A 25365-nucleotide genomic window follows, 5' to 3' on the forward strand; every position below is an offset into this window, starting at 1 on the left:
CCATAGTCCCCCGCAGAAATGTTCTGTTCCTGTCACTGAATGTTGCACCAAAAAACTCCCACCTCCTGAAAAAAATAGCCCAGCTTGCTCTCGCCCCCTTCCTCTTCGCGTCGTCATTTACTATGAGATTCCAACGGCCAACCACGCTATACACATGTTCGGCTTTGCAGCTTCCGGCGCCCCTTAGGCATAACAAGTTTACTTGCTCTATTCATGTCCACCTCATGTCCGTAATGGCAATACCATCTCAGGCAGTAAAATACCGGGCCTCCCGAGGCGCACCTCCTGCGCTGCCACTTTCAGATAGCTTGTAGTACGTTTCCATCGGAGGTGGGCCTGCCGGAGAAGAATTCGGCATGGGCAGCGCTCCGCTTAGAGTTGGATTGCCCGGGCTCGCCGACGATGGCGGCGAGCTAGATACCGGGGCCAAGCCTCCAGTGTTAGCAGGACCACTAGGTGTGGGACTAAGGCCTGATGGTAGAGACTTTGTGTTGGGTGACGAAGTTGGAGGTGAATTGCCCTGGCTGGCCGAAGAAGGCGGTGTGTTTGGTATCGGGGCCACGCCTCCAGCGTTTGCAGGACCAGAAGAGGTTGGACTGGTAGCTGATGGCAGAGACCCTACGCTCGACGGAGAGGCTGGTAGTGAACCGGTTGTAAGACCCACTGGTGGACTTGTAGGCAAAGAACTAGACGGACTTGGGGTCGAGGGAAGCACAGAGGATGTCGGAGGAGTAACCGTTGTAGGCGACTGCGGCTGTGGAGCTGCTTGGCTCATTCCTGACGGAGTGATAGAAGACGTAGACGTCGGCGTCGACATCGGCGTCGGCGCTGCAGATATCCCCGAACTCGGATTTCCCGGTGAACCGGGCTGGGCTCTGCTAAGGGGTGTAGAGGCCGTGACCGAAAAAGGAGACAGCGGGAGGCTAGAACTTCCGGGCTGGGGACTGACATTTTGCGACGGCGGGTTTGCTGCTGTGCCTGGTGCGGGATTAGGGGTAGATCCGCCTGAAAGGCTTGGCCGGGGAAGTGAAGACCCTGGCCCGAGTGTAATAGGGGCTTGTCCCTGGCTTTGGTTCAAGGACGTTGTTGTCGGTGAACTAGATGTAGTCCCTGTGCTGGAGCTTGGCTGCCCAACTGTCGGCGCCAGGCCGCCGGCGGGACTTGACGTGCTGGAAAGAAGGCTCGAGGCGGTACATGTAGTCGTTGTGCTGATCGTTGTTGTTGTGCTGCACGTAGTAATAGTGACGCTACACGTCGTCCAAGCAACTTTCTCCGGGAACGCCCCGGCTACTACCGCACTCAGATCGTCGGCAATGCTCTTAAACCCCTTACCAACAACTGACTTGGCCCCTGAAATCATGGAATTTGCCCTCAAAACCTCTATTGAGGCAATCTGGTGTGCCTCTTTCATAGCAGCGGAGACGATTGCGTGCACGGTAGATGCGATACCGTCAACATCAAGGTCTTTAGCGGCTACTGAGTCGCTGTCGACAAAGGCGTTGGCTGTTGAAAGGGCCACCGGAGTTAAGGAACTGGTTGTCGTTGCATCTTTGATATCCGCCGGGAACTCAAACACATCAGTTGTAATGGTCATGACCATCGCACGGACACCACCAACGAAAAGTGTCATTTCTGTTTGACCTGGCGTTGGGGTTGGCATGACGAACTGCATCTCTGGCCCAATAACCCTGGAAGCTTTGCCGTCGGGGCTCCAGACACTCAGAGCCCAGTTTCCACCGCAAGAGCAGTTCGGGTCGCCCGTACAAGGCGCGTTGCATTCCGAGTCACCGACAGGCCAGGAGTCTACCAGCGCGTTTCCGCAAAAACACTGATATCCATCCTCGGTTCCCGCGAGACTAAAACCCTGATCTTTGCAGAAGTTGATACACATCTCGTTCGTCATTCCGGGGGGAATCGATACTGTAATCGAGGCGTTTTGGAGGGCTCGTGCTGAGTCGTCTTTATAACAGCCAGCATATTGCCACCCGGAGATAGCAGGATGCAGAGTCTCTTGTGGAAGAGCTCCCGCAGAATCTGCCGCAGCGGGTGTCTGCTCCCCATCTCCAGGTGTAGAAGGAGTTGTCAGGCCAGCTCCGGGCGTTGTACTTCCGGCTTGCGACAATGGGCATACGGTAACGGTTGTTGGTAAGAGGGTGGGAGACGGGACGCAAAACCACCCCCCGGAACAGTGATAGCATGGCCAGCCATTTCCACAAGGGGCTGGCAAAGCCGGAGTGTGTGAAGGAGGACAGAACCAGCCGTCAAGACAGTCATTGCATGTGTAGCCTTCGCCTGGACACGGGCCCTGCGCGCCGTTGCCTACCGAGGCAGGAGATACACCGCCGGCGGGGCTGGGACTAGAAGGACAGGGAGGGATTGTCGGGCACAAAGGGCATGGTGCAATTGACGGACACGATGTACTCGAGGTTCTTTGTTTTTAAATTAGCAGGGAAAGCGTGCTGGGGGTGGTGGGAGGTCTTACAAGGTTGTAGAACAGGCAGTCACGATACTGACCTGTATGGCTGTTACCGTCACAGTCTGTGAGCTTGCCACTAGAGTGGAAATTGATGGCATTGGCAGTACGCTAGTAGTCTGCGCAGCAGGGAGCAAAGTAATCGAAGAAGCTAGAGCGCTCAAAAAACTGCTGGGTAAGCTGGAAGTGAGAGGAGAGATGCCTGCGCTAGAAGTAGCCGAGACCGAAACAGAAACAAGTGGTATCTGGGAATTAGTCGCCGAGTCCGAAACTGAAACCAAAGGCGCCTGTGTATCTGTCGTCGCAGTCGCCATCGTTGTCGTTGGGGCGGCAGCACAAGGGACAGAGATGGTAGCCATGGATCCTTCCACTATCGTCACCTGGGAGCACTATTCCCGAGTGACCTGCGAGAGTACAGAGCCTCCAGCCACCGTTGCGGCGCTAATGAGGCTATTTACTTGACCGCTCAAGATCATGCTGTCCAGTGTCGAGACTATTGCTCCCACAATGGAGCTCACCAACCCAGGGTTTCCAGAGCCGATGATAGTTGATAACGTCGCTGCTAGCACTGACAGAGGTGCGTTCGTGGGGAGGGTTAAACCGGAAAGCTGGGGAGCAAGAGTTGTCGCGATGGGGACGGGGATGGTGATTGTGGGCAGTTCAACACTCATGATGGGAACATCTGTCGTTAGGACCGACGTTGAAGAAAAGACTTGCTGGGTGAGAGACGCCACTTGCGATGCAATCACTGCCGCCAGAGATCCAACTCCCGGGGCTGCTGCCGACAGCTGGGAGCTGAGCATCGACTCCAGAGGTGTTAGAAACGGCATCGCCGATGGTAGCAGAGTACCCAGTAGCGGGATCAACGGCGTCACCTCTGAGACCAGTGGTGCAATAGCAGAAGCTGCCGGTGGGGTTGAGGGGAGCAGCGCGGTAAGCGCTTGTAAAATAGATGGATTCCCAGCAACCGATGGAAGTGTGATCGTCAAGCTAGGCAGAGGCGGAGGCAATGATATAGGTGGCGTCGGCAATAGAGGGACTGCGGATCCCATGAGAGACGTCGTGGGCGGTACTGGCGACAGCGGTGACGTTGGCCCTTCTGCAACAGACAAAGACAGGCTACTATCTGCCACTGGGACCGAGAGAACACTTTCGAGGATGGAGACGAGAGTGCCCACGGGGTTGGCGGTTGACAATGGGGCAGCATTCGGCTGGTTTGTCAAGGGGCTTAATATTGTATTCAGAGCCGACAGAACTCCACCAAGGCCTGCTGGACTGGGTGAACCCGAGTTCAACCCTGATGAAGTCTGATCTGGGACAGCGCTTGGTGCCTGTAAGCCACCGGAGGTCAACACTTGGCTGGACAGCGTTGGCATGACAGTCGTAGTGGTAGGCCGTCCATTGAAGAACGAGGATAGCAGGGCCGGAATTATAGAAAGTCCGGGGATGCCCATTCTGTTCGGTTCGAGAATTATGGCTCTATCCATGGGCAGTGAGCGATCTTGTGGTGGGCCAGGAGCTGCTGTTGTGATACTAGTTGTGTTGGTGACATTTCCAAAGCTTGCGGGTACGTTCAGGCCATAGCTGAGAGGAATAAGGGCAAGGAACGTGCAGAAATGAGCGACAATCGGCATGGTATACAGCCTAGCTTGGCGCTACCGGCTCCAAGAACAGTACGGGGTATGTTATAGATCTCCAAAACGAGGACGTCAAAATTGGTTCTAAAACCGAAGTCCAAAATTCGAGGCCCAAAAAGGAGAGGCGGCGCGCAGAGAGGCCAGGAGGGTGATGACTCGAGAGAGGCAAGAAAATGATGCAGGATTCGAATCTTGTCCATTTAAACGTACTGTTAGCAAAGGTTCCGCTTCTTGCCTTCCCTAACAGTCAGTTGAAGTGAATGGCAGGAGCTAGACGGAGAAGTGCGTTGCTTTCCCGTTGTCCATGTTCATAGCCCGGGCAGGAGCAACCGGTAAAAGGGGCAAAACGTGGACTGTTCCGGGAGACGAGCCGGCGAAATTGGCCGTATCCCTAGTAGAGAGAACCCAACCACGCAACACTTTTCTCAATGAGAGTCCTTGATCTTGGTCCATGTATCTCTCCAACGATGGGCACGGCACTTGCCATGGGTAGTCAGAATAGTACAATTGCACACGATACACATCACGTAGAACACATCACCACGCTAGCCCCGGAATTTGTATATCAAGTCGTTAAAATTGATCCAGGCTGGTCGTGCTAGTTTTTGACAGCCTCAATCCATGCCATTTGCCGGAGCCCATGGAAGTAAAGATCCGCAGACGCCCAAAAGTACCATCCCTGCTGTTGAGCACCACCCTCATTCAGCACCTTAGTTGGCATACCGCTTGCCATCTCTCAAGCTGTCAGCGAACTCCTCAAGAGGACTGCGGATCAGCTTGGTCTCCTTCCACAGATTGGGAGTAAGGAAACCGTAGGTGTTGGAGACAGCGGCGAAGGTAGCCTTCAGGGTGTTCTCGAGGGTCTTGGTGGAGCCGGAAGAGGATGTGTAGGCATCTTCGATACCGGCAAGCTGGAGCAGACGCTTAACGGCGGGCGAAGCGACGAGAGAGGTACCGCGGGGGGCGGGGATAAGCTGTGTGGTTAGGTTAGCACTGGGGCCCTCTCAACCGCACGGCAGGGCTATTCTGGTACTTACGCGGACGGTGACGGAACCGCACTTGCCGCTCTCCTTGGTGGGCAGAGAGTGGGGGAGACCGAGGTTGGCGCCCCAGTATCCTCGTCTCACGGGGATGACGCTGAGCTTGGCGATAATGATGGCAGCGCGGATAGCAGTCGCGACTTCCTTCGAGGTCTTGATTCCGAGACCGACGTGGCCCTCGGAGTCGCCAATGATGACAATGGCCTTGAACCGGGTCCGCTGACCGGCCCGGGTCTGCTTCTGGACGGGCTTGATCTAATTCCGGGGCAAAACACCAGTCAGCTGGAAATTCCTCGGGTTTGGATCGCGGGGCAATTGAGCAATGCGCACCTTCATGACCTCGTCCTTGAGCTTGGGCAGGAAGAAGTCGACAATCTGGTACTCCTTAATGGGGAGCGAGTGCAGGTAGATCTCCTCCATGCTCTTGATCTTGCCGGCCTTCACCAGGCGGCCGAGCTTGGTCACGGGCTGCCACTCCTTCTCCTCGCTCTTTCCACCACGGCGTCCACCGCGACGTCCACCACGGCCGCGGCCGCGATCTCCACGACCGCCACGGTCACCGCCACGGTCTCCACGGGCAGCAAAGCCGCCGCCGCGCGGGGCACTGGTTCCTCGATCAGCCATTTTGAAGTTGTCGTATCGAGAAGTAGGATGTTGCTGTCGTGGACTGTCGAGGACTTCAGGTCAAGTCGACAGTTTTTTCTCCGGATGCGGGGAGCTTTTTTGCAGCGACATTCGGGATTTCTGGTGTGCCAAACAGCAACCCTAAAAGTTTTTTGGCAGCCTCGAATTCGAGGCAGCCAATCAATCCCATTTTGCGCACAGGCCGGCCTCCCCACTTTACCCCCCCCTGGCTCACCCAGATGAGATATCTTCAGTTCCGTCTACTTAAAACATGTGAAAGTCCTCTTTCAGTGACCATTTCAGCCCTTGTTTTGACAATCGACTCGATGAAATTGTTACCCTAATACTACTACTTTCAATTTTTAGTTTACCGTCCATCCGCTCATGCACTAGTAATTTGATCCTTGCTGTGTCATCTTCCACTCCGGCCTCTTGAATCGTGGAAGTTTAGGAGACTCATCACTGTAGCGGCGACGCTGCACGCTTCAGGTGCTCACACACATCCTATGTTAGCCGCTACGGAACATACTTGGCCGGGGCACTTCTTGGAGAAAGTTTAAAGTTCTTGACTTGAACTGGACCACAAGGCTACCAGGTAATGAACTGGCAGGACACTGATATGATCCTGGATCGCCTCATGAGGCAGACAGTCGAAAACGCAACCCCACTCGCTCAAATGAGTCTAGCGTTCATTCACTTTGCGGAAGAGAAGAGCATACCCATTCTCGCGAGACTCTGCTTGCTCAATTTCGCCGGAAACTAACTTGCTGGATGACCGCTCTATATGTGACTAGAAACGTCAAAGGTGGCCTCTAAGCTTCCTATTACTATAACGCCAATGCGCCGGATCCTAGAGCCCTAGAAGAGAAGACACAATGCTGCTACTCCCTCTTCTGCTAGACGAGCTGTAAGACTGTCCATTTTCCCGTGCCTGAAAAATACCATGCAGAAGAATCTTGAACGCGTCAAAACCCCCAATTCACGAAAGACCATATTATCAGATTTATGCGGTAGGGTTGGGGTTCATCTGTTTCACGAGTTCGGTAAGCCTTCCGTGATTTGCGCCCAAAGGCTTGCTGCTGGCTGGGGGGCCATCTGGGGATGTATATACCTTGCGCTTGCCACCGACTGTCAATGTGACATTGACGAAGCGGCGAGTGTAGATATCCCGCTTGTGGGCGCGCCCCTTGGGCGTCTTCTTCTTCTCCTGCTTCTCGACCTAGAATAACCACATTCAAATCAGCCGGGGATTCCATTACCAAGCGGAGACGGATGCGAGTTCGAGATTTCACGGTTCGTGACGGACCTTGGGAGTTTGCGACTTGACTTTGCCTGCACAGAGGAGCGTTAGTCCAGATTTCGTGCAAATCAATCGTGTGCGCCAGGATTGGCAAAAGCGCGGGCGGGCGGCCTACCAGCGCGGGCGAGAGAGCCGTGGACCTTGCCCATGTTGAAGATGTATTTGGGGGAGGGTTGTTTGTCGGTTTGTATTGAGTTCGGGTTCGAGGTGGTTGCGCGGAGCTGGGTGGAATACCTGAGGTTGGCAATGTCTCCAAAGTGGCGTCTCGCTAGTTTTTTAGTAGATGTTCGCTAGTGACTCGACGCCGGTGGCGGTTAAATTCCGGGGCGGCGAAATGGAGTGCTTTGTTGGGCTGACAATAACCAGGGTTAGGGTCTTACTAGAGCAAGAAAAGATACGATGCAACGAAGTCGCAACGAAACGTTAGGCTTCATCTCATGTTTTTATTGCTTCTTCCGGAGGTAATCCCAAGTTACTCGCATCATTTCATGTAATAATGGTATAAGTGCCGATTTAATAACATTAAAACCTGCAACTAGCCGGATTTTGGGAGTTACAAAAAGCAGAAAAAGCAAAACAGCTCCCGTTCGGGTATCTTCGCCTTTTGTTCGTTGGTAAAGAAATATCCCCCGTGACCTCACCTCCATAACGCGCTCCTGCCTCGAAACTTTGCTTTCCTCATATTCGGACTAAACCTCACCCCGTAACCTCCACGCAGGTATGTACTAAATTGTCCAACCCAGTACGCCCAAAGAAATTACCATGTCCCCGAAAAACAGAATACCCTGCCCCATATTATGGCGTGGTATGTTCATGAAAGGTCCGGCGCCGCAGCTGGCTATCGCAAGTGAAGCGATTTATGCACCAACATATGGCTTAGGTCCGTGGGCTGTAGTGTGAGTGGCATGGCCGCGAGATCGAAGAGCCTCCATGGTGTCGACGACAACGAGGAAGAGGAAGAGGAGCCAGAGGAAGAAGCCGAAGGCAATGGCGGCCTCGATGCTCCCGCAGTAGGTGTTTCCGTGGCAGCTCGGGGCCCCCCAATATGCGGCCAGGGCGATGGAGCCCGCAAACCAGAAAATCATGGTGATCCATTCGAGGGCCAGCGAGGCTAAGCGGTGGAAGATACGGGTGGCGTAAAGAGGCGTCAAGCCGACATAGGCAAGGACAAGTAAGGACCAAACCGCGTTGAAGAGCATGAAGGCCTCAACGCTAGGTGCTGACGACCAAGGGGAGACGACTGCAAGAGAAACAATGTTAGTTACCAGCAATTCTAGCAGGCAGCGAGGGAAACTTGAGTAGAAGGAACCCACCATAGGCCATCAAACCGAGCTCGATGACGGCAAAAACCGCCGCCACAAGGTGGGCGATGGGAACGAAGGCCAGCATCTTGGAGGCTGAGATCTTTCTTGCGGGCGCTCTGGGTTGTTATACTTGAACTTGATGTAGTCGCAGAAAGCGTATAGCGCAGAGTTGTGATAGTTGACGGGTCGGGCGGCTTTGGTGTTGATGAGAGAGGAGATAATAGCTAGCTAGCAGCGGGGAGGGGTGGAAGTCAGGCACTATTTAGATCGAACAAAGGTTTGACATCAAGGTTACGGGAACCAACCAAATCAAGACCGACCAGCTCCAGGTATATTCTTGGCAAGGCATTGCACAGAGGAAACAGGTGGTACACGTATGACGTGGTGGCGACCACCTCCGGGACAAGGGCCGAACTTCATTCGGTTGGGCTAACATTTCTCGCTGGACTTTACCTTGATGGAATACCGTCCAACAGGCGCGCTGTGCCCTGGACAAAGACGGCGAAATAAGTTGACGGCTTTACTGCAGGGAGAGCCACATTCCATATTGTGTTCATACACTTCATGCTGTTTATACCTTTGCGTACTCGTCACCATAAACTTTTTCTGTTAGAGACCGAAGTAGGAGTCATTCGGTGATTGGATGGCATATTCCCTTCGGATGGCTGGTGACATGTCCATGATGATGTCATTGGCTATTCTTTCGTTTTGAAGATGCAGGAGCTCGGCGCCCGCATTCAGTTCGCGGAGCCGGGTCTTCCTTTATCCCGGAACCCCTCCCAGATGAGGGGCCAAATCTCTGACTCCCCACCACGTTGCGAGTTAGTGGGGCTAGGGTTACCGGTCCAAGGCTCCCATTGGAGAGCGGCGCAGCGCCTCCAAGTCAACCGAAAGGTTTTCAACCCCTCCATCTTTTAGGCAGCTGGCATCTAATCTGTACATTTTGACGATTCCACAATCACCTCTCGACTCTGCAACCTCCAACATACGTCCAACATCGCACTTCATAACCACACTCAGTCATCATGGGTTTCACCGATCTCCTCACTGACGCCGGTCTTACCGGTAGGCTACATTGACGTTCGAGCGCTCTGGCGCAGAGCAGATGGCGCTGACATTTAGGCAGTGCTGAACAACTGGCTGCTCACCCGCTCCTACATCACTGGGTATGTTCTCCTTTTGGCTTCTTTTTACCCGACAACTTCTCCTTGCATTTCTATGATGATTCCACTGGTCCGTGTTTCTTAGCAGCGTCAAGAACTGCAAATGATTACCCACCCAACACTCTGTGCACCTCTGACCCGCACTTGCTCGAGAACTGTGTCTTCCTGCCCCTCTTGGCAACAGCCCCGCTAACCTGGTCTTCCTCAACTACAGCTTCTCTGCGAGCCAGGCCGATGTCGCCGTCTTCAAGGCGCTAAAGTCGTCCCCGGACGCGACCAAGTACCCCAATGCTGCTCGCTGGTATAAACACATCGCCTCGTATGAGGACGAGTTCCCTGCCCTCTCCGGAGATGCTAGCAAGCCCTACTCGGTTTATGGACCCGAGATATCTGAGTTGGCTGTGAACCCCGCCAAGGCCCCCGCTGCCGAGGAGGACGATGACGATGTCGACCTTTTCGGCAGCGACGATGAGGAGGAGGATGCCGAGGCCGTCAAGCTCCGCGAGCAGCGCCTTGAGGAGTACCGCAAGAAGAAGGAGGGCAAGGTTAAGCCCGCGGCCAAGTCAATTGTCACCTTGGACGTGAAGCCTTGGGGTATGTTCTCGTCTTATTCTTCTCAGCTTCATATAGAAAGCTGCCCCGTGCCAGTATGCTAACATCCCTTGTAGACGATGAGACCGACTTGAAGAAGCTGGAGGAGGCCGTCCGCAGCATTCAAAAGGACGGCCTGGTCTGGGGTGGTTCCAAGCTCGTCGCTGTCGGCTTTGGCATCAAGAAGCTACAGATTAACCTGGTTGTTGAGGACGAGAAGGTCTCGACCGATGAGCTCCAGGAGCAGATCCAGGAGTTCGAGGACTTTGTCCAGTCGACTGACGTCGTTGCCATGCAGAAGCTTTAAGGATTGATAAGATTTGATGCCATGCTAAGAGTCATCATGAGTAATGATAGGGGGCAATCGTTCTCCGTGAACAGGCCGGCAATGGTTCTAGGGGCGATTTAAAGCGCGGTCCTTCAGACCACATATTATCAGCTATTGACAATACAGACCAGACCATTGCTTCCTGATCTCTTGTTTTGGTATTCCCTCTACTTTGCCCTGATGACAGGGTAGAGGGTTGGTGCGAGAGTATTATGTGACTGTAGACAAGACGATGGTTCGTAAACCGCCTATACAGTAAAGAGACATAAGATCTTGTAGGGCTACGCTCTTAGCCTCGGCGGTAGCTATCTTGTTATTTTTACCCACCGTTACCTAGGAGAAACCAAGAAATCACAAACACTTGCCACTTGAATTTGCATGGTATGCGTTTATAACTTTCTTGGCAGTAAACCGTACTATTCCCCTAGCCCCTAGCCGCATTACGTACTATGAGTATATAGTTCTAGAGATTAGGTAGATTCACGAAGCCATTTGAACGGCTACTTAAGACGGCTGGTGAAGTTGCTCAAAGGCGGTAATATTTTTAGATTATACTAATACACCCACAAACAGCAGTTTTAATTATTTATTGTAACAAAGGGGCTTAGTAGTACACATCGTCCTACTTTACATCGTCAGCTACAGTTACGTCCAAGCCTCGAGAACCGCAATTTCAGTCAGCGCCCACTTGAGTAACTCGTAACCAAGGGAAGTGAGTCACAAGCTATTGCGGAAGGAATGTGCATCGTGTTTCGTGCCCCACCATTACTTCTGCCCGTTGTGGTTTGTGTTCAACATTCGGCGTAGACGTACAGAGAGCGCCGGCTCTGTCTTGCCTACCTACGCCTTGCTCTATACTCGTCTTACTCTTGCAGTGTAACTATCCTCGGCCATTTGTCACGATATCGTGAGATTGAAGTTTCAATTCCGCTTCACCCCAATAATATGTATATCACGGGCACGGCCGTGGTGAAAAGGGGGTATATATATTATTACCACTGAACAGAAGAGATAACGAGCCCACGCCGGGGCCGGGCAGTCGCGGCGTGTTCACGGAAAGACCTTTTTTGCCTAGGACGGGATAACAACCGACAACAAACAACAGGAACCAGTGAAGTGAATAGACAACCGCAGGCCCAATCACGAAACGCCTTCATACATCTTTGCAACATCCATTCCGGCCAGGTCCCGCCGACGTCACGTTGCCCGTCTATTGGGGGTGGCCCTGGTGGTACTGCTGGGGCTGCTGCTGGTACTGCTGCTGGTACTGCTGCTGCTGGTACTGCTGCTGAGGGTGCGCCTGGACGGTAGGCTGGATCTTCTCCTGGCCCGGGGTGCCCATGGGGCCGTGGGGCTGGTAGCCCTGGACAATCGGGCCGCGGGCAGAGCGCGCGATAACCTCGTTGTCGGCCTGGATCTGGGCGCAGCAGTTGCACCAGAAGGTCGCGCAGCAGTCACCAAGCCCGGAGCCCTTAATTCCGTATCTCTTGCGGATCTCGCCTCGCTGCTGCATTGTGAAGCTGTAGGCAAGAGGTTAGTTACTTTACGCTTGTGCGAGAAAAAACACTTAGCGACTGATGGAAACTAACATGAAGCCTACGCCCAGGCAGGCCTGGACAACGCCAAAGAGCACGCAGTCGCTGTTGAAGGTATCTGCCGTAGCCATGGTGGGGTCACGGAGACGATCGGCAGTCTTGCCGTGTACTGGGGAGCCAAGAGGTTAGGACATGCTATTCCCCCAGACGGCGGCTCGTCGTGGTTCTCGGTTTAGACTCACTGATGCAGGGGCAGCAGCATGCCAAAAAGCAGCTCTCGCAGGGCGAGCAGTTGCAGAAGCCTGACTCCCACTGGCCATCTTGGGCAGGTGCTTGTGCTCGGTACTCCATTGTGAAAGTTGAGGGGTTGTTGTGGCGGGTCCGGAAGAAGACGACGACTACGGCAACTCACTTGGCAACCTTCGGGACGGATGCTCTGTTCGACGGTGATGACTACGGAAGGACACGCAGGAATATGAAGAAAAAGAGAGCAGGGCGAGTGCGAGAAAGCTGCCACCGTGGAGTGGGACAGCCTGTTGCATTATAAGATTGCAGGCCGAGAACAGCTGTCACACCTCCATAAGGACCTCTGACCAGGGTTGATTGGCTATTACTGCGAGAACTGTGTGGCCGCTAGTGCAGGTTCTCCCTCGACTGTCCTGCCGTGTCCTAGCTCTAGGGAATCGGGACAGAAGGCACAGGCATGGGAAGGTCTGACCCTAACCAGTCGCTGGCAGCCTACTGCGGTAAGCTGGGCGGCGCAGGGCCGGCGAATTGGTGGTTTGCCTTTTTTCTCCAGATGGCTGGCGTCGGAGCTGAGTTGATCTGCATGAGGAAAGGGATGGCTGTGGTTGGCTGAACGCAGCATCCTAACAAAGCGGGCTTAGACGAGATGGCTGCAAGAGGGGGTCCGAACATTAGGGCTGACAAGTAAACATTAGCATCGTTGCACCGTGTGCACTCCAAGTGGAGATAGCAGCCAGGCAGTCACCGGTACACTGAGTCCCGTTTATAGCTTCTTGGCGGCTTCCTTTGGCTTGGCGCCTTACCTAGCCACGGTTTCCAAGGCCAAGGGCCGGGCAGTGCGCAGCAACGGCAGCAGCGAGCATGCCACTAGGGGCCGTGGATGGGCCGCGCCGCTGAGACTACGCTCTGGGGCAAATCTCCCCATAGGAGGGGGGATCGACCATTCGAGGCAGGCAGTGCTTACACGTTACCAAATCCTTTGCACAGAGCTGACACACACAATCGGGAAGGTTTGCTGCAACTGGGCACACGTGTGGCTCCCTCCCTTGTGTGACCGCAGAGGCATACAACCGAACAGCGAGTCTAGAACACGATCGAGACTCGACCAGACAGCCGCAAGCGATAACGAACGTGAGTTGCCGGACGAGGATCTAGTGAATTTATTTGCTCGGGCGCACAGCCTTGCTCATGATAACATAGTCTGGATTGAAAACCTTTCCGGAGCGCAGATTCCTAGGCCCGGGAGAGATGTCGTCTACCTCGAACCCGAGCTTTTTGTAAAAGTCCAGACCGCGCTGGTTTGACAAGAAGCAGGTCAACATGACTTTGGTGACGGGCGGCAGGCTTGCTGCCACCGTTGTGTGAAAGCTCATGAGCAGCGACCCCAGCCCAGTCCTGTAATAAAAATTGTCTATTAGTCGAGCAACATTGACGAATAGAGGCAGTTGGGGCAAAAAGCGGGTTGCAATACCCCTGGACCTCAGGCTTGAGGTGAATCTCGTAGCAGTAGATAACAGGCTGGCCAGCCTCGAAGGTGGGCATCAACGACGTAAAGCCACACACAGTCGCTGTATCACAGTCTTTGACCAAGACATAGCGCAGCTCGGGAGACCGCATCTCAGCGAGCTTATTTTCGGGATGCCAATTGCCCGCCGAGTTCTCGTAGTCCTGTCGGCTCGTCTCCTCAATCAAGTGGAAGCAAGCCGTCAAGTCATTGTCGCTCAAGTTTGAGGGTTGTGCAAGGCCGATGCTATATTTGGCCCCCGTCCGGGGATGCAACCATTCTAGGACCCAGGGGGATTTTGTAACGCTATTATGCACAGCGACGGTTGAGCGCCATTGTCAGCATCCATCAGCTTACGCCAATTAACCACAGCAGCTACGAAGTGCCAAGTTAAGGAAACATCCAAGAATCTTATTCCACGAAGCTCGGTCACCTGAAGCTCGCGCAAGGTCTCTCAACCCCTGGTTCGATTCGGTGACGAGGTATGTATTCGGACTCACCCAGGAGGCCCAAGATGATCGGCAATGAACTGTTCGTCCGTCTTACGGTTCGCCAACTCTAGTGGATTTGTAGGGGCGCGCCGCCGTTTGGGTTTCATTGTAATAGAGAATGAATGTCATCAAAAGGAAGAAACTAAAATAGCGGAACGAAAGACAGATGTCGGCCAGAAGTTGGTTGACATGCTCATCGGGAACCCCCTCTAGGTAATGCAGCCTCTGACAACTTCCAGTGAAGTCGACGAGACGCGGTTCGCGTCGGTGCCCAGTTCCTTCAACTGCACACTGTGCTGGACAGCCTGGAAGTTGTCGAGGTTGGGTCACGAGTCACCCGCTCTACAGGCCCACAGGGCTAAGTAGGGACCTGCCGCCCGCGCCTCGCAGCCGCTAATCAGTAATCACATTAAGCTTAACTCACTACAGACACAGGGGGGCGGCAAGGGGCCGATCCATCGGCTCTCAGCCTCTTACAGGGCACAGAAATTTCGACAGAGGCGGATCCATTACCCGGTGGCAACAGCATTATCATCTCGACATTCGACCAGCGGCGCAGATGAGCCCCTCCTCAGAGCTAGTGTAGAGATATATCACCCCTCTGTCGGCCACCTTCCGCCCTCCTCGGAACCCCGTCGTTGATGCGCTTTCCTCTGCCCACGCGGGGGCACACGCTTCGCAGCTATGCCACGGCATCGCGGTCTCGGCTTGGCGCGACGCTGAGTTTGGAGCATGTACGAAAAAAAAACCGAAGCACATCCTACCTTGCGAGAACTGGCTAATTGGCCTCTGTCGGGCATCTCGCATCCCAATTGATTGTTGGCTGACTAACAGGCGCCGATCTATCAGTTCCTCCAGCGCGCTCGAGTCCTGTCGCTGTACCGAATCATCGTCCGAGGTACGCGCCGGATCCAAGACCCCACGACACGGGCCGAGACGATGAGGTTCGCGCGCGAAGAGTTTGAGCGGCACCGCAACGTCACAGACATTGTTTGTCGCCCCGCCCCTCCCCGCCCTGTCCCTAGCCATGGCGGCTTCTTGTAGCCCAGAATTGAAGCAGAGGCACGCATATCGTTAAGGTCGTTGACACTGACACTCGCGACAAGAGTCACATACGATACCTGATATCGCGGGGCAAGGCCGAGTGGGAGGGCATGGAGAGGTATATTGACGGCCTGTAAAGCAACGACAGACAACAGTAATGACAGGTGCCGTCTCGATCGTCTCGCTGTACCCGCTGCCCTGGCTCTCAAGAGCTTTAGGCTTTGGGCATCCAGCGATCCCGTTGCCTGGACGCCGTACGAGTAATTAGACCCAGCGTAAAATTTGTCTGGGGTACGGAGTAGAGGATCACGTAAAGCTGGCTTCCTCGAAAGTCGTCATCGATTCCAAGGCTCCTTCGCTAAGTATGCGCTACAACATAGATATATCATACAAAACACCGCCTTCTATGCCACCACCTATCCCTGTCGTTGCTTGTGCCTGGGGTTGGCAGGGCATACAATATAGAGATGGCCCTTGTGCCGCTTGCAAGCTTTCCGTCGAACGACCTGTAGATGAACTTGGGGTCAATAACAAGACATCAGAGAGTGGTAGGTCTAGTGTCCCTCCAGAGAGGAAAAACTGAATCGAGTCTCACCTTGCAATGTTCGCACCGCTTCTTTACCGAACTGTGCACCTTCATCCCCCTGGTCTGCTGCTTCTGGAAGATAGCAACGGCCGTCTTGACACCAGTCTCGAGGGCGCCCGCTGTCCGGCTGTTGGCGGCAACCGCGGGTCTGGAGCAGCCGTGCTGGCACAAGCTGGAGGAAGGGAGGACGCTCTGCGAGAGGGATCGTGTCTGCGTCGTTGACGTCGACGTGAGAGTGGACCGAAGCGGGCGCGCCGCCGGGTTGGGAGCTGCCGACGCGGCGAGGGTCAGGCCCTGCATCGATCGAGCTAGCGACCTGGTTGCCGACACGCCCGACCGCACCGTCTGCGACAGCATCGAGAGGCTCGCCATTGTGTGTGTGTATGCCGAGGGGGGCGCTGGCGCAAAAGTTTTGGATCGGCGGTTTGGGGCCTCAGTTCGGAGGGCACTTAGCTTGCCAAAGCTGTGCCGCTGCGAAAGCATTCGTCGGCAAGATTAGCAAGGTCACGTGTCTCTGTCTAATTCCTGCCTATAACCCTAACCCTCAATTGTGCGGTTCTCGGCAAAGGCGAATACGTACTGTGTCCATACACTAAGCATAACGTCTTTTCTAGTGCCCTCCCGCTGAATTGACGCAACGGGCTAACGACATCAATGACGACCACAATAAGAGAGAACCGTCCTGTCGGCACTCTTGAAGGATGGCAATTTTGTCACTTCCAGTTCCGCGGATCTCCCTCGCTTCTTCTTTCACTCGTCTAGACAAGCCTTACAGCCCACCCAGTTTCGTTTATCGATATTAAATCGAGTAAATATATATATATTTATATCTACGTATACATATTCGGTGATCAAGTCGGAAAATGACACCGCCGCTCATCACCCTTGAGGAACACTTCTTCTCGTCCGCGGTGCCCGACAGCCTCAAGCAAGCGTACTCGGAGCAACTCAAACATGTCCCCGGCATCTTTGACAAACTGTGTGATCTTGGCGACCTGCGACTGCGTGACATGGACACCGGCCGGATATCGCTGCAAGTCGTCAGCCACGCACCGGGCCTGACTGACCCAGCAGCCTGCCGCGCTGCCAACGACCAGCTCGCAGCTGCCATCCGAGCGGAGGAGACGCGTGCAGGCGGCAGCGCGCGCGAAGCCAAAAGCCGCTTTGCCGGCTTTGCTGTCGCTCCCATGGGTCACCCACAGGAGGCCGCTGCCGAGCTGCGGCGTGCCGTCGCCGAGCTGGGCTTCGTCGGCGGCCTGGTGGACAACCATTACGACGGCAAGTTCTTTGACGGGCCCGAGTACGACCCGTGGTGGGCTGCTGTTGAAGGGCTCGGGGTGCCCGTGTATCTGCACCCCAACTGGCCCAGCGACGACATGGCGCCGCGCTACCGGGGCAACTTCAGCGACGCTGCCGCCATGAGCATGGGATCCAGCGGCCTGGCGTGGCACACTGACACGGCGCTGCATGTCTTGCGCCTCTTCGCGTCGGGCCTGTTTGACCGGCGGCCGCGGCTCAAGCTGGTCATCGGCCACTTTGGCGAGACCATCCCGTTCATGCTACAGCGGATCCAGATGCTGAGCCGCCGGTGGGGCGACTTCCGCCGCGACTTCAAGACCGTCTACGACGAGAACATCTGGATCACTACCAGCGGCGTCTGGAGTCTAGACCCCCTGAGGTGCATTCTGGCCAATACGAAGCTGGACCATATCCTGTACAGCGTTGACTACCCATTTCAGGGGAACGCGGTCGGACTGGAGTGGATCAAGGAGCTGGAGGAGTGCGGCCTTGTCAACGACGAGCAGCTCAGGGCCATTGCCTACGAAAACGCCGAGAAGCTCCTGGGAATAAAGGCGCCCCGTGTGGACGAGAAATAAAACGCTAGCTACTCAGTTGGCCATGCCAATGAAGTAGATGCACTTGTTCACCTTTTCTTTCTTACTTCTCCTCTCGGCTTTTTGCCTTGTATGTGTCCTCATTTACCCTCGTTGCCTCCCTAGACTTATAATAAGGGAGCTACACAGCTAATGTATCTAGCAGAGGTGAACCAATATGGGGTCAAGTTCGACCCGTGATATATTTCTCCCGGTTTTCTCCTGGACACGAATCATTTTGCTCTTCGTGGCTTAAAAGTATTGTTTTCAGATTCGATATCATGTGCCTCCACATTCGGAAGCACCGAAGGTGTTCGTTCTCATGTCTGTCTACTTTGCTTCAACAGGCAAATGAAGTAGCACAAAGAAGACGGTAAGAAAATCCCAGACAACAGAGTTCTAATTTGCAAAGTTGTCCATTGGACTTTTTAGCAAGCCCATCAAACGCGTTCCAAGAGACTCCAACGAAAAAGAAGAAAGGATCGAAACCAGGAATAAGGGCGACCTAGTCATTACATATAGTTCCCTGTCTCGGACTCACAACGGCATGAAACGCAGGCAAGGGAATCGGGTTTCGTCCCTGCACACAAAAAGAGACATGAACGACCGCAAAGGAAATTCAATCTCCTACTCAAACCAACCAGCAAAAACAACCAGCAAACCAAACTTAGGACAGCGTCAGGCTGTCGATGATGTTTGGGTTGCAGTACTCCTCGACATTGCACACGACGCTGTGCGCCTGGCCCTCGTAGCCCACGGCGAAGAAGTCGGGGATGTCGCCCTTGACGACCTGCGCCACGCCGTGGCACTCTTGCCTGCTGAACAGCACGCAGCAGTTGCCGGGCGTCGTCTTGGCCGACACGATGTACGACGACCTGGTGCCGGCGTAGCCTCGCGGAATGTTGTCTGTTTCAGACGAAGCGTTAAGACTCGGGGAGGATGTGAATTTTCAAGGGAAAAATGCTTACAGCAGTTCCCGGGCGTCAGCTTGTGCCGGGAGCAGTACTTGCCCCTGCCGCAGAGCTCGACGGTGTGGTCGACCGGGCCGAGGGTCTTGGTGAAGTTCATGAGGTGCTTCTGGTGCACCCACTCGTCGTCTCGGGGCTTATTGCGTGTGTCGGGGAACTCCTTCCAGCCGTAGCGGAGGATGTGGTCCGTGACGAGGGTCTGGGGCAAGAAGCTGTACGCAAACACGGGGTGCTGCCACTCGCCCGGCAGGATGAAGCCCTGGTCGCAGTCGCGCAGCACGAAGACGGTCTTGTGCTTAGTCTGGCCCGGCAGCCGGTTGTCCGTGAACGTGTAGTTGAAGCAGTGCGAGAAGGCCGAGTCCTCGGGATTCAGGAGGCACTGTGAACCACCCCCCCTATCGCTAGGTACCAGATCGCCACGCGCGCCCCGGCCACAGCTCCTAAACCACGCATCCACCAGCACCCGTCAGAAAGAGTTTGGAGCAAACAAACGACTCGAGGGACCCCGCCCGGGAATTCTTCCGGAGGGAGCCAGCCAGGGGAGGGGGGTAAAGGGATGGACTCACAAGCCTATTACTGGCACGGCAAACCAGCTCCCGCAGTAGCCCTGTGACCAGCTAGGCCTCGACAGGCTATCCGATTCGCCAATGTTGAGACTGTACGAAGTGGAATTGGAGACGCTAAACGTATGCCCCCTGGCGACGGTTTGCGTCCAGCTGAGGGCTTTCGCATATGCCTTGCTATACGTTACACCAGCCTTTGGAACTCCCAATCCCGTGAGCTCTGAACCCTTTGGGAGAGGGATTTCGATTCCGCCCATACCGGGGGGTATATCAAATGAGATGCCCAAAGTTGTCGTGTACGTTCGACTATCTGATGTGGCGTTCGTCGCCGTGTAGCTTTCGCCAACGTCGGTAGTTATCGTCTTGCCATCCGTGACACCTACCGAGACGGTCCGCCCGCACTCTTCTCCCCTCTCGCAGTACCTGCCGTCCATTGTGTCGATAGGTGCGCCGTAGAACCACTATAGACATGCCAGGGTTGCTCATATTAGCCTTGCGGGGCTAAGGAGGGGGCGAAGAACTGGCGCACCGTGTTGCTGAGCTGGCAGAACGCGGTGCAGTTGTTGTCGGGCCGGAGGTGCTGGAAGCACTCTCCGTCACCACCGAGCTCCAACGGGGGCTGGCAGTTTGGGTTGTCCGATGTTCTCCACTGTTGTCGTCGTAGTTAAGGAGCGAGTGAGCAGGCGGTGTCTAGGTCAACAGGGTGAGGGACGGGGTATGAGGAAAAGGAGGACTGTACCGTCGGGTATCCAAATCGTAAGGCTGGGGGGTTCGCATTGTCCATGTCGATACATATGTTGTCGGAGGCGGCTACGCCGCGGGGGACAAAGGCACCGTTGGCCATATGGAATGCATTGGCGACGGTCCACAAGACCGTCGCGGCCTTTGACATGGCTGCCATGGGTCCAGCAGTTGAGCTCGTAGTGCGAACCATTACTAACAACGATATCGAGTACGCTCCAGGAGAAAAGAGGGAGAAAAGAAAAAACATGGGAACGGCGGAAAAGAGCGGGCTTTATAATTTTGCATGTCCCGCCGCCGGCCTCAAGCACACGATATTACACTGGGCAGACACGTTGCAATCACGGTCAAGGCTCAGCAAGTACCCTTCTCCTGGCCAAGGTTAACAGTCGACCAACTATCTTGGACTTCTGAAATACATGGAACCACGGCCGAGGTCCAGAACTAGGCTCCAACGGGAGATGTTGCAGCTTGCGAACCGCTTCTGCCGTCTTCTGATCCGCCGCCGAGCTTAAACGGGGGTACATTCTGACAGAAAAAGCTTGAAATCTCTTTCGGGGTTGCTTTCTTATACTCCCCTACCGTCTAGAAAAGGGTGTCTAAAGGTTAACGGCAAGCCTAAGCTCGGTAGTCTTGATATTATAGTTTTTGGATTTGGCTTTTTCTTGTCTCGCGACAACACATGTCACTGGAAGACAGAAGCAACATCCCCAAAACTGTCTCTGTAGCTCGTTGTGGCGAGTTTGTTTTCACGGGCCTTGATATGGTACGCAGGTACCCAAACCACCAGAATCCGGCAGTCCTACCTCGGGTACCTGACTTGGACACCTTGATTTGCGGGAAAGGGGTGTGTAAATGTATACTCGGAACCCGTAAGCCGTTTCCCAAGGCGCTTCTGTTAATTGCCGTGTCCATCACATTCACTCATAGCAAACAGAAGAAGAAAAAAAGGTCTTTCCACAGGCAATAGCCTAGATTTTAGCACTTAGTGTTTTATCGAAACATGAAAAGTGGCCATAACGGGGTCAGCAAGGCAAGACATCCACGGGAACTACTAAGGGTGTGGAGGAGAACAACGGCTTGAATTGCTTCAGTTTCGGCTGAGACGGTTACCTGAATTATACTGAAATAGCCCCTCCACGGACCCAATGTGCTAGACAGCAGACTCTTCCACTCAAGTCAGTAGGCCAAATTCCCATTAGAACATGATCAATTTATGTCTCTGCCCCTTTTCTACCCGTGCCCAAGTTTCCCAAGTAAAATAGGAGGGAGACGCAAAATGAGCACACCAACCCGCAAATCTAGCTCTCTGCTTCAGACCGATCGGGAGCCTGGTTGCGAGGATATGTGTCTAAACCAGACTTGTCGCGGACGAGGGTCGCAAGAGTAGTCGGGGCCGGGCGCGGCACGTTCTCGTACACGGCGGCAGCGGTGAAATGTCTCGCCGGAAGCGGGACCGGCGGCGCGGCCGGTAGGAGAATGTCGCCATGCGCCATTATGCGCTCTTCTTCGCTTGCGGCGGCGGCAGCTGCCTGGGTCGGCACGGCGACGGCAAACGTGTTGAACTCGACCCGGTCCAGCGAGTACCAGCTGAAGACGTGCGGGAGCCGGCTGGACCGGAACTCGTACGCCAGGGGCAGAGCCGTCGGGATGTTCCACCCCGGCCGGTGGTGCGTGCTCGGGCTGAAGTCGGTCGGGATCGCTCCCAGCGGCGTCCAGGCTGCTGCTGCTGCCGCCTCCGTGGCGGCGACGGCTCTTGCTCCGGCTTCTACTTTTGGTGCGGCTACGGCCAGGACGAGCAGGGAGAGGCTAACTAGTGCCGTGAACATGCTGCCGCGAGACTTGATGAGACCGATCATGGTGACGGTGGTGAAGGATTTGGTTTGGTGTTATTGTGCTTGTCTGACGGAAGGAGATACAGGAGTGAAAGGGGTTGGCCTTCTTTTTTTCTGAAGTGAATTCTTCACAAAGGGCCTGCGCTGGAAACTGCCTTGGTAGATAATTAGATATGTCTTCCCTTGTCGTACGTATATGGGGCATGTACCAGAATGGGTTTAGATTTTGTTGGCCAAGATTCGGGTGTGAGTCTCTGCCAGTCGCATGACTTTACACTCCAAAGCCACCGTTTGACTCAAGGTTGGCATCCGCGGTGAATCGGAACTTAGGTTGACCGCGAACACCTATACTTTCCCCCAGCAGCTTTCAGACCTGTCACTTGAATCCAGTGTGGGGACAACGTCGCATGAGCCCGGCTAAGGCAGGAAGCATCCAAAGGTATCCGTACCGGTACCGTCGTTGGACGTCAGGCAGCGGCATAACCGCTTCAGCTCCAACTCTATTCAGATCACGTTCGAGGGACCTTGGCCGCACCACGACAACTGAAATGGAGGCTCCCTGAGCCTATCGATACCCCCAAACTGACTTTGCAAAGAAAGAGAAACTGTTGACGTGTCCTTATCCACGTGTACACCTTCTATCCTGACCTTCCTACCCCGGCCTGTGCCCGCCGATATTGTCCCGTTTCTTTTCCCTCCCCTCTTTGGCTCCTCAAACATACTAGAATCTGTCTGTCTCCAGCCGCGATGTTTGGTAAATCCACCCTAGCAAGCGTTCTGCTGCTCCTCGCCACGGCGAGCTGTCTCGATGCCGCCGTAGCCAATGTGCCCGTTGGCGATATCGGAATATCGCTGTTCTCCGAGCCGGCCTTTGATGGGAACAACTGCTTGATCAAGGCCTCCGATCTGAAGGAGGGAGAGTGTGGTATGTGTCTGCCGGGGCCGAACGAGCTAAGCTTGAGGGAAAAAAGACAAATGGCACGATGCTAAGACAACGAGACAACAGTTAACCTACCCGCCGCGATCAAAGTCAAGTCCGTGAAAAAGGGCTTAGGATCCAAGTGCTGCATTCTCTATCGGTAAAGCCCCCACCCCCCCTAAAAAAAGAAACTCCTAGAAAATAAAAAGAAAAAGAATGCCGTGACACGCCCATAGCAAGATCTCGGAACTGTGACTTACCTTCTGCAGGGCGCCGTGCCCCAAAACGCCCCAAACCTCGCTGTACAGCCAGAACATCGGGTACCTGAACCAACGCGTGTTCGCCGACATTAGCGACCTGGCGCCGTACGGGTTCGCCGACATTGTGCGCAGCGTCGTGTGCCCGTCGGACGACGTGTGCGTGGGCATCAAGATGGACAAGGACCTGTCGCCCGAGACTAACTTTCCCATGGGCCTGTTCTGGGTCGACATCCGCAACATCCCCGCGCGCAGGGGGCTAGGTCCTTGAGCCGCTAGGAGAACGGTTAGGAGATTTACAGGTGGTGATGGGAGAGCAGTAAAGGGAGGGAGGTAAAAGGTTATTCATTTGCTTGGTCAAGTTGTATTTTTCGTTGCTAATACCCGGGGGATAAGACAGACTCTTGTGACTTTGGAGATGACAGCCGGTAGACTCTGACGGGCGGTGGCTTTGTAAAAAATTGAAGATTTCTGTCTACTTCCATAAATGCAATTCTGAAATAGTACAGGTCATGCCCACAGTTACCGGGTTCGTCTAACCTCGTTATTTTGCTTGGAGATTTGCCTGCGCCCGCTGCTGTCGGATCGCCGAGCTGCTGATCTTTGAAGCGAAGCTCTCCGTCTTGGTAGCTTCGTCCGACACCTCCTCTGCGTCGAGGACGTCGACCTCAAAAACTTCCAGAGCGCGCCACCCCTGCTCAGTGCGGCGGTCGTTGACAGCGCGCCCGCCTGACCTCGTCTCGCCAGACACCACCAGCGCATCGATGTCTGCTACGGTGATGGTGGGGCCGAAGGGGTCCTGTATGCGGACGCACTGCACGCGGATGGTGCCGTTGCGGAACGAGGCTTGGAAGTCGCCGTCCTTCTCTTCGACCGGCGCGGCCGGCGCGGCGTCCTTCCACCCGCGGTCCGAGAGCTGCAGAATCTGCGAGAGGAACGATATTACGTTCCGGGCCCGCTCGTCCCAGGACTGCACGTACTCGGCGTACATCTTGTTCTTGAGCAGCTCTTCGCCAGTGATGCCAATGATGTAGCGACAAGACTCGCCCGAGTCCTTCCTGGGCACCTGAAGCAGCAGGGCGCCGGCCGTCAGGAGTAGCTTATGCCCTGGGTGCAGGTAGTCAAAGGTCCCGCCCAGGCAGACGGTGGCACGGCCTGTGGTTTGCGGAGGCGACGCAGAAGGGCCCGGCTTGGCGACGTTCATGGTCAGGCCGCCTTCTACCGGGACAAGCTGCTCCTGGAGAAGGGTCTGCTTGCCCTCGGCAAACCTGAGATAGGCCTGGTGCAGCTGGGTCCCGAGCTCGTTGCTGACATGGAAGATGAGGTTCCAGGGGTGGTAAGCAGACGCGAAGGTGGCAAGGTCCACGACGACCGTGTTGTTGGGCTCGATGCTGGGGCGGAAGTCGGACGAGAAGCGCTTGTTGCGGTCGTGGTCGATCAGGACAACTGTAGTGTCGACAGAGCCGGGCCCGCCATTGACCTCGGTTGCGATGGACAACTGCGAGCACACGACGGCGACGATGGCGTAGATGCCGGCGACTAGGGCTTGGGCATGGGGCCACGACAGCGTCTTGGAGCGAAGATAGGGGCCGTGCAAGATGGGACAGGGTACGGCAACCGTGAGCCTTGCCGCGGCCGTCGGGCTCTTCAGCCTCGAGAGCGCAGCTACGAGCGAGGGCCGGTACGCCGCACCGAGCAAGTGGCGGTCTGAGGGGTCCGGCGGGAAGGGGAGAAGGAGGAGCGAGGGGAGTTTGTCCCGCTGCTTCATGGTGACGGACGGGGCCAGAGTCAGATAAGGATAACCCTCAAGATACCTTACCTGCACAGGTAAAAATGTAGAAAGGGGGCTTGTTTATTTCTCTTGTAATGCGAGGTCTTCGAGGGGGTAACTCGAGTACCTTTCAGGTTACGTCAAGTTGGCCAATAAAATGAATAAATGAGCAGAGAAGCGAGCAGGTGGTTCCAAAAATGGCTGCTTCAATGTGTTGGCCGACAATGGAAGGACGGGAACAACTGGGGTAGATCTGGTTTGGGGTAGTTGGGCACCGTTTGTCTCTACACAAAAAAATAACGTGCAGCCTGGAACATGTTGTCTCGTAGATCATGGCATGGTAGCAAGCAGCTTAGACGACACCTATGGATGGATGGGTGCAGCGCAAAGCTGTCAAACGGTCGGTTAGGCATCGACAACACGTGAGGTTGCTTTTGCTTGCTTGCGGCGATGGAGTTCTCCAGTGTTTTAGGCTAGCTTAGCAGGAATGGCTTCCATCTAGGCTCTTGAGCTAGGTATCCTAGTAAGTGGGATATTCAACAAAACGATTTGGCGCCGGGTCGAGACCTCA

The 25365-nt window shown here is 54.8% G+C and overlaps 15 protein-coding genes across 15 annotated transcripts; 4 read left to right on the forward strand and 11 right to left on the reverse strand.

The window, feature by feature from the left end:
* Positions 1 to 1330: 1330 nt before the first annotated feature.
* On the reverse strand, positions 1331 to 2332 carry B0T26DRAFT_609885 (WSC domain-containing protein; the record flags this gene model as incomplete). Its single annotated transcript, XM_060435883.1, has 1 exon — positions 1331 to 2332. A coding segment is annotated over one exon (1002 nt), but the record flags the coding sequence as incomplete, so codon positions are not given.
* A 150-nt stretch (positions 2333 to 2482) lies between these two features.
* B0T26DRAFT_379639 (uncharacterized protein) lies at positions 2483 to 4323 on the reverse strand. Its single transcript, XM_060434699.1, has one exon. It carries the CDS (start codon positions 4105 to 4107, stop codon positions 2863 to 2865), a length of 1245 nt encoding a protein of 414 aa, XP_060295223.1. The 5' UTR covers positions 4108 to 4323; the 3' UTR covers positions 2483 to 2862.
* A 368-nt stretch (positions 4324 to 4691) lies between these two features.
* B0T26DRAFT_379647 (ribosomal protein S5, N-terminal domain-containing protein) lies at positions 4692 to 5987 on the reverse strand. The gene is made up of 3 exons (XM_060434700.1): positions 5481 to 5987; positions 5148 to 5405; positions 4692 to 5084 (listed from the first exon to the last, which is right to left on the reverse strand). Exons 1-3 carry the CDS (start codon positions 5772 to 5774, stop codon positions 4821 to 4823), a joined length of 816 nt encoding a protein of 271 aa, XP_060295224.1. The 5' UTR covers positions 5775 to 5987; the 3' UTR covers positions 4692 to 4820.
* Positions 5988 to 6777: 790 nt separating this feature from the next.
* On the reverse strand, positions 6778 to 7223 carry B0T26DRAFT_753963 (ribosomal protein s30; the record flags this gene model as incomplete). Its single annotated transcript, XM_060445766.1, has 4 exons — positions 6778 to 6801; positions 6886 to 6993; positions 7081 to 7106; positions 7190 to 7223. 4 exons carry the CDS (start codon positions 7221 to 7223, stop codon positions 6778 to 6780), a joined length of 192 nt encoding a protein of 63 aa, XP_060295225.1.
* A 708-nt stretch (positions 7224 to 7931) lies between these two features.
* B0T26DRAFT_649505 (membrane-associating domain-containing protein) lies at positions 7932 to 8463 on the reverse strand (the record flags this gene model as incomplete). The annotated part of the gene is made up of 2 exons (XM_060438096.1): positions 7932 to 8314; positions 8388 to 8463. The coding sequence occupies 2 exons, from the start codon at positions 8461 to 8463 to the stop codon at positions 7932 to 7934; spliced, it is 459 nt and encodes a 152-aa protein (XP_060295226.1).
* A 750-nt stretch (positions 8464 to 9213) lies between these two features.
* Positions 9214 to 10606, forward strand: B0T26DRAFT_718954 (uncharacterized protein). The gene is made up of 4 exons (XM_060442401.1): positions 9214 to 9443; positions 9505 to 9544; positions 9756 to 10135; positions 10210 to 10606. Exons 1-4 carry the CDS (start codon positions 9404 to 9406, stop codon positions 10437 to 10439), a joined length of 690 nt encoding a protein of 229 aa, XP_060295227.1. The 5' UTR covers positions 9214 to 9403; the 3' UTR covers positions 10440 to 10606.
* Positions 10607 to 11697: 1091 nt separating this feature from the next.
* On the reverse strand, positions 11698 to 12319 carry B0T26DRAFT_598437 (PLAC8 family-domain-containing protein; the record flags this gene model as incomplete). The annotated part of the gene is made up of 3 exons (XM_060435669.1): positions 11698 to 11980; positions 12050 to 12164; positions 12238 to 12319. Coding segments are annotated over 3 exons (480 nt in total), but the record flags the coding sequence as incomplete, so codon positions are not given.
* Positions 12320 to 13401: 1082 nt separating this feature from the next.
* B0T26DRAFT_742406 (acyl-CoA N-acyltransferase) lies at positions 13402 to 14343 on the reverse strand (the record flags this gene model as incomplete). The annotated part of the gene is made up of 3 exons (XM_060444108.1): positions 13402 to 13636; positions 13713 to 14051; positions 14246 to 14343. 3 exons carry the CDS (start codon positions 14341 to 14343, stop codon positions 13402 to 13404), a joined length of 672 nt encoding a protein of 223 aa, XP_060295229.1.
* A 534-nt stretch (positions 14344 to 14877) lies between these two features.
* On the forward strand, positions 14878 to 15417 carry B0T26DRAFT_742407 (uncharacterized protein; the record flags this gene model as incomplete). Its single annotated transcript, XM_060444109.1, has 3 exons — positions 14878 to 14970; positions 15086 to 15226; positions 15343 to 15417. The coding sequence occupies 3 exons, from the start codon at positions 14878 to 14880 to the stop codon at positions 15415 to 15417; spliced, it is 309 nt and encodes a 102-aa protein (XP_060295230.1).
* Positions 15418 to 15696: 279 nt separating this feature from the next.
* B0T26DRAFT_648484 (ribosomal protein L36-domain-containing protein) lies at positions 15697 to 16238 on the reverse strand (the record flags this gene model as incomplete). The annotated part of the gene is made up of 2 exons (XM_060438005.1): positions 15697 to 15786; positions 15876 to 16238. 2 exons carry the CDS (start codon positions 16236 to 16238, stop codon positions 15697 to 15699), a joined length of 453 nt encoding a protein of 150 aa, XP_060295231.1.
* Positions 16239 to 16547: 309 nt separating this feature from the next.
* On the forward strand, positions 16548 to 18053 carry B0T26DRAFT_380054 (uncharacterized protein). The gene is made up of 2 exons (XM_060434701.1): positions 16548 to 17831; positions 17907 to 18053. The coding sequence occupies exon 1, from the start codon at positions 16730 to 16732 to the stop codon at positions 17741 to 17743; it is 1014 nt and encodes a 337-aa protein (XP_060295232.1). The 5' UTR covers positions 16548 to 16729; the 3' UTR covers positions 17744 to 17831; positions 17907 to 18053.
* Positions 18054 to 18407: 354 nt separating this feature from the next.
* On the reverse strand, positions 18408 to 19705 carry B0T26DRAFT_650315 (uncharacterized protein; the record flags this gene model as incomplete). The annotated part of the gene is made up of 3 exons (XM_060438168.1): positions 18408 to 18646; positions 18709 to 19148; positions 19275 to 19705. The coding sequence occupies 3 exons, from the start codon at positions 19703 to 19705 to the stop codon at positions 18408 to 18410; spliced, it is 1110 nt and encodes a 369-aa protein (XP_060295233.1).
* A 1608-nt stretch (positions 19706 to 21313) lies between these two features.
* B0T26DRAFT_753970 (uncharacterized protein) lies at positions 21314 to 21871 on the reverse strand (the record flags this gene model as incomplete). Its single annotated transcript, XM_060445767.1, has 1 exon — positions 21314 to 21871. The coding sequence occupies one exon, from the start codon at positions 21869 to 21871 to the stop codon at positions 21314 to 21316; it is 558 nt and encodes a 185-aa protein (XP_060295234.1).
* Positions 21872 to 22594: 723 nt separating this feature from the next.
* On the forward strand, positions 22595 to 23417 carry B0T26DRAFT_783619 (uncharacterized protein; the record flags this gene model as incomplete). The annotated part of the gene is made up of 3 exons (XM_060446747.1): positions 22595 to 22772; positions 22854 to 22926; positions 23036 to 23417. The coding sequence occupies 3 exons, from the start codon at positions 22595 to 22597 to the stop codon at positions 23292 to 23294; spliced, it is 510 nt and encodes a 169-aa protein (XP_060295235.1). The 3' UTR covers positions 23295 to 23417.
* A 150-nt stretch (positions 23418 to 23567) lies between these two features.
* On the reverse strand, positions 23568 to 24791 carry B0T26DRAFT_650695 (uncharacterized protein; the record flags this gene model as incomplete). Its single annotated transcript, XM_060438204.1, has 1 exon — positions 23568 to 24791. The coding sequence occupies one exon, from the start codon at positions 24789 to 24791 to the stop codon at positions 23568 to 23570; it is 1224 nt and encodes a 407-aa protein (XP_060295236.1).
* Positions 24792 to 25365: the final 574 nt, after the last annotated feature.

Source organism: Lasiosphaeria miniovina (genome assembly GCF_030549165.1).
Source record: "Lasiosphaeria miniovina strain SMH2392-1A chromosome Unknown B0T26scaffold_5, whole genome shotgun sequence".
NCBI lineage: Eukaryota > Fungi > Ascomycota > Sordariomycetes > Sordariales > Lasiosphaeriaceae > Lasiosphaeria > Lasiosphaeria miniovina.

Coding starts and splice junctions, on each gene's coding strand:
- B0T26DRAFT_379639 (XM_060434699.1), bottom strand. CDS start 4,107: ATGCCGATTGTCGCTCATTTCTGCACGTTCCTTGCCCTTATTCCTCTC.
- B0T26DRAFT_379647 (XM_060434700.1), bottom strand. CDS start 5,774: ATGGCTGATCGAGGAACCAGTGCCCCGCGCGGCGGCGGCTTTGCTGCC. Junction 5,406..5,480: donor TCAAGGACGAGGTCATGAAG/GTGCGCATTGCT, acceptor CCCCGGAATTAG/ATCAAGCCCGTCCAGAAGCA. Junction 5,085..5,147: donor GCGGTTCCGTCACCGTCCGC/GTAAGTACCAGA, acceptor CTAACCACACAG/CTTATCCCCGCCCCCCGCGG.
- B0T26DRAFT_718954 (XM_060442401.1), top strand. CDS start 9,404: ATGGGTTTCACCGATCTCCTCACTGACGCCGGTCTTACCG. Junction 9,545..9,755: donor ACCCGCTCCTACATCACTGG/GTATGTTCTCCT, acceptor CCTCAACTACAG/CTTCTCTGCGAGCCAGGCCG. Junction 10,136..10,209: donor CTTGGACGTGAAGCCTTGGG/GTATGTTCTCGT, acceptor CATCCCTTGTAG/ACGATGAGACCGACTTGAAG.
- B0T26DRAFT_380054 (XM_060434701.1), top strand. CDS start 16,730: ATGACACCGCCGCTCATCACCCTTGAGGAACACTTCTTCTCGTCCGCG.